Genomic DNA, 5,468 nt, shown 5'->3' on the forward strand with positions numbered 1-5,468 from the left:
AGTTGGACTGGCCAAAGCCTCGGCTGCGGGAGAGAGAGCGCAGGGTGAGGGGTGGGCTCCTGCCAGGGGACCCCCTGACAGGGGGTGGGTGTGCTCAGACAGAAGGCTCATCTTGTTGCTAAACCTGATCTAAGAATATCTCATCTTGCCATAACCCCAGCGCTTTCCAGGATCATCCAGCACCACTGAGGAACTGAGCACAGTGCTGACCACACACCCCCACCCAGCCCTCTGCTGGCTCTGCACCCTCTGCAGGCTTCAAGCCTGTTGGGTTTTTTTTGCCAATTGAAGGCTTTCTGGTGACATTCCAGCACTGATGTAACCAGCAAAGGGCAGCAGAGGGCTGGGATAGGCTGCACAGCTGGGAAGTGCCGGGTTGGGAGCCAGGGAGACGCGGTGGGAATCGGTGGGACAGGTGCCGACCACACAGGCAAACAAACTGGCTCCTGCTCCCTGCTCCCAGCCAACGCCAGGAAAGGCTGTGTTGCCAAAGCTTTTCCCAACCTCCTCCCTCCTCAATGGTGGCTCTGAACCCGGCGGGATCCGTCCCTCCCTGCTGGGAGATGTCAGTCCCACTCGAGATGCTCCAGCTGCTGCTTCCAGCCCTCCCCAAAGGCCGTCGTACCTCCTCTGCTGCCGATAGCCTGACAGCTCCAGCAGGGATTTCCGAGGGAAAGACCGAAAGAGTTTCTGCACCTGCTGTTTCCATGACAGCAGCCGCTTCTTCTGGATCTCTGTAAACGCCTGGCCAAAAAAAAAAACATAACAAAAGAAGAGGAAAAAATAGGAAATGTGTGAATATTTTTCTGGACAAAGCGAGCAGGGACGAGTACGTGGTTGCGCTGTGAAGAAAAGCAGCTGGAGACACGAGTTGAGTCCCATCCAGAGGGAAAGTCTGCTCTCTCCTGAGGATTTAACTCATCTCAGGTGGAGGAAATGCTCCAGGAGTGTTCCCTGCATCCCAGAGGGATAGTCCAGCTCTGCTCCTGAGGCTGCCCAACCCCCTGGGCAGAGCAGGGCTTCCCAAAGCTTCCTGGTACCCCTCTGAGCTTCTGGGCTGTGAGCCCATCTCCCTTTGGGGTTTGATGGTTGGTCTCTGCTGGGTGGTGGTACTTGTCACCTGGACGTGGCTCCTGGGAAGGGTCACCCATGCAGGGGACCAACCCTCCTCCAAAACACCCTGGCACCCAGGCAGGCACTGTGGGTTACAGGGACATCAACATGCCCACCCCCACCAACTTTAGACACCAAACATCTCTGTGCCAATGGAGGACAATTTGGAGGCTAATTAGTGCCTGACTTGATTGCTCCAAAGCACCCTCTGGAGGATCCACTCTCTCCTGGTGCTGATGCAGATGGCTGGTCTTGGGACACAGGCTGGCACTGGCGGGGTGACCTTAGGTCACCATATCCCCCCTGGGGGCTGCTGGAAAACAAGCTCCCCTCTGCAGCTCTGCATCTTCCTGGCTTTGCTCTCCAGCCTCGGGCATCTGCTCCCACCAGCCTCACTCCTCTCTTCACATCTCTGTTCCCCCAGTGATGCTCTGTTTAGCCATCCAGAAAGTCCAGGCACCATTTCCAGGCTCCAAGAAAGCCATAACCATATCTCTGAACCTGTCCTGCAGCAAACCCCAACAGCAGGTGCCACCACCCCCAGTGTCACAGGGCCTGGTGACACTGCAGGCACTGCCAGCAAAACACCCCGAAACCCCACCAAGGGTCAGCAGAGGTTCCAAAAAAGACATTGTAGCACTTGCTTTTTGCATGCAACCCAACTCTTCCACCCCAACTCCAGATGCCCTGTGTTTGGCCTTGTAGAGCTGTGCACATCAAACCTTTACACAAACCCGGGGCATGGGTTTCAGGTGCCAGGTGGGGGGCTGTGAGCTGCCCCCCTCCTTTCCCCCATGTCTGCAGCACACGTTGGGGTCTGCAGCACATTTTGGGGTCTGCAGCCACCAGCCTTCTCCAGGGGAAATTCTTCTGTGCTTTGACAACTTATTTTTTTCTATAACCAAACAGCTGAGGAACGTTTAAAGCCTGCAGCTCCTAGGAGAGGCTGTGCAACCCCCCCTGTCCTCGGCCATATGGGCAGGTGATGAGAAGCAGCTTGTTCCTCCAGGTGCAGTAGGCACGGGGACAAAACCCTGCTGGACACTAGGAATGCCAGCCATCCCTCCCTGCCACCAGGCAGGAGCACACCAGAGCCCTGCCATCCCAAGCCATCACCTGCCACAGGCAGGTCCAGCAGGAGCAGAAGCAGATGCCCCTGCTGCAAAATCTCAAGATTGCTGTGAACCAGGAGGTGACAATCCCAGGGGATGAGATGCTCATCCTGGGATTTTTTCTTTCATCCAGCTGCTGATAAGGCTGTCACAAACCAGATGAATTTCCCAGCTCCAGGCCCTGGTACTTAAGGGAGGAACACCACTTCTATCTTGGAGCTACCATCCACTCCAGCCCTTTTCTGTCAGAATTACTATTAATACCCCAAAAAAATATTTGTGTTGGAAACCAAAAGGTTTACAACAACAGACGCTTTGGAAACAGTTTCTAAGTGATGAGAACAACAGTTTTATATGATCTGTCACGACTCACCTCATGGATTAGACATTTGTCTATGAGCTGTAAATAGGAACTTATATTCTCCTCGTCAGGGCGGGAAACTAGAAGTTGTGTGCACACTGGAACAAACAAGAGAAGAAACATGGGGAGACTGAGCTGTGATCTGAGGGGTCCAACAAATGCCTTGGATGTCCTTTTTCCCTTATGCCATGAGCAGGTCTTCTCATCAGGGAGAAGAAATGCCCTTCCCCAATTCCTGCCCCCCTGTCCTATATTTAGGACCAGATTTTCTTCTCCATTATGGTGGTGTAAATCCAGAGAACACCACTGGAGCCACCTAAAATCAGAGCTGAGCAAATAAGGGGTGCAGGATTATTCCCTCTTCCTGATTACAAGGCACCAAAGGCACCGCTGGCTCAGGCTCCTGCTCCCACAGCCAAAACCTGCCCCTGCTGCAAACTGATTCCCACCTTTCCTGATGGATTTAATTTGGGAATTAAAGACATCAAAGCAAGTGGAAATGAGTTCACAGGGAAACAAGTCTCTGCTCTTTTAAGCCCCAGGCAGGGATGCCTTGTGGTCCAGGACACCTCATCCTGGCAAGGCTTCTCTCCCACGTACAGCTTCATGCGTGATGGAGGCATTTATCACTGACCAAATTAATAAGTTCATTAAAATGGGGCCACAAACCCTCATCTGTCTGCACATGCAGTCAATCAGCTGGTGAGAAAATCTGCACCTACAACTTTTTATATGCAAAACATCTATTTTTTGCAAAAAAAAAAAAAAAGGTCTGAAATAGGGACAAGGCTGATATTTCCTTCCGGCATCCCAGGAAGTTTCTGCTCCAGGTCTCCTGTGTGAGCCTGTGGATGAGACTCCCTGCCCCTCTCCACTTCCCCAGGGAGATCTCCCTCCAGGCAGCCAGCACAGACACTTCAGCTGGGGGTTAGGACACATCCAAGCTCACACAGATGTGCTCCAAGAGCCCTGCACATGGCACAGGGTGTCTGTCCCACTCGCATCACTCCCGTGCACCTCCCAGGGCATTAATCGTGATGCAAAGCTGCGTATCCTGCACCAGGCATGGGATAGCACTGCAGTATTTTGCATGTCCACCTAAACTGGGGCTTTAAGAAGGGCTTGGACCTGGCCAACTTGCACTCAGGACAGCTTAGGCCAAGCCCATACACTAGTGCTACTCTCCCCCTCAAAGAAGTGCATGTCCCAGGGATGCTGCTGAAAATGTCTCTGGACTGGTGGGATGTTCCCAGGGCTCTGAAGGGGAAGGATGCTTTCCACCTGGGGCAGGCAGAGGATGCTATCTACCCTGACCCGGGGCAGGCAGCCTGTCCCCTTGCTGCCCACCTCCCCACCCACACTCTTACCATGGCATGGTGGGGGCCTCAAAAAATCATCCCACTCAAGGACTGTGGCTTGTAGGACCTCAGGGAAAAGCTGGTGCCAGCCTTGCCATCACACACACTCTGCCCCAAAGCAGGTGTCCCCAGCGAGGACACCAAGGAGAAGTGACAGCAGCTCACCTTTCCCCATCACTCTGGTGAACTGTCCTGGCAGGTCACCTTCAGGCAAAGGGGCCCCCCCAGACTCTCCCTCACATCCTGGCAAATGGTGCTGCTGCAGCCCCCCTGCTGCTGCCGAGTCCTTGCAGTCCGAGCCTTGGCTGTCAGAGCCCAGCAGGGAGGAGGGGTGATGTGAGTCAGCATCCCGGCTGTGCTCCTCCGTGCTGGAGTTTTGGGAAGAGTAGGCTTTGATGGGGGTGAGGATCATTTGGTGTAGCTCCTGCAGCGGGACACGTAAGTTGCCACCTTCCAGGATGTCCTGCGGGTGCAAGAGGTGAGAAAGAGGGTTTGTCTCTGCAGGGACAATGGGACATCAGCTACAAACCAGGCCCCTGCTGCCCCCCAGGCCACCCCCAGCAAAGCTGCTCCAGGACCCTGTCTCAGCTCCTGTTCAACCACTGTATTTCATTCATCCAGTCTTGTGGCTTCAAGCAGGGGAGCGTGGAGCTGCTGCTGCAGGGGCTGTGCCTGATCACTCATGGACGTGTTCAGACCTGAATCCTCTGACATAAACAAGCCCTGTGAACCCCTGGGGCCCAAAACCAGTGACAATCCAGCAACAGTGTCTCCAAATTTCCACAAGGGAGATGCAAACCCCATGAGAGTGACTGAGCCTAAGAGATTTCAGTGCCCAGACCAGCAAGTATCTTGCTCCTTCCCCAGCAATCCCACAAATTCTACATTTCAGCTCTAGTTACTGGGAATGACATTTTTTAACTGTGGGTTTGGCACCAGTTTCCAGCAACACCTTCAAGCTGGGCTCTCTGTAACTGCTCTGCCCCAAAGAGATTGCTGTAGCATCCTTATGCCCTGGGACCACTGCAGGACCAGGCAGGGATGCCCAGGAGCCCATCCTAGAGTAGGGAAGGGGGGATGTTCCCATCGACACTGTGGGGGAGAGGAAAGGGAGGTTTTCAAGGGTAACAGGATGGCTTGTGGTCAGAGACAGGAGGGGCAACCAAAGGCTGCAAGTGAAGTTTTATCCCTATAGCAAAAATCAACTTGGAGATGCTGGGAGAGGTCCACCTGGGAGGGGGAGGATTTTGGTACAACCCCTACCTTGTTCTTGGTAATAAGGTGGATCAAGAACTCCCCTTCCACAGCCAGATCCTCCACCCACTGATGGGAAATACTTGCATTTCTATTTTTTTTTTTCAGTGTAGCCTGGAGCAGAACAGCTCATCCTGAATGGTCTGGCGTGTGGGATGCTGCCTGGAGAGAGGCAGCTTTTGGGATGAGTCCTGGCTGTGCTCAGGCAAGAGACCCCAAGTGGGTGAACAGGCTGCGTGTGAGCCAGGTGAAGCACTGAAATGGTTTTTC

The 5,468-nt window shown here is 53.8% G+C and overlaps 1 protein-coding gene across 1 annotated transcript in view; it reads right to left on the reverse strand.

The window, feature by feature from the left end:
• The window catches only part of SAMD4A (sterile alpha motif domain containing 4A), a 113,754-nt gene that overhangs the window by 4,780 nt on the left and 103,506 nt on the right, over positions 1-5,468 (reverse strand). The window contains 4 exon segments of the mRNA XM_009996457.1: positions 1-23; positions 626-744; positions 2,599-2,684; positions 4,110-4,407. The exon segment at positions 1-23 is cut by the window's left edge and continues 1 nt beyond it. Coding sequence (XP_009994759.1) covers positions 1-23; positions 626-744; positions 2,599-2,684; positions 4,110-4,407 — 526 coding nt within the window.

The sequence above is a fragment of the Chaetura pelagica genome, unplaced genomic scaffold (genome assembly GCF_000747805.2).
Source record: "Chaetura pelagica isolate M959 unplaced genomic scaffold, ChaPel_1.0 scaffold274, whole genome shotgun sequence".
Taxonomy (NCBI): Eukaryota; Metazoa; Chordata; class Aves; order Apodiformes; family Apodidae; genus Chaetura; species Chaetura pelagica.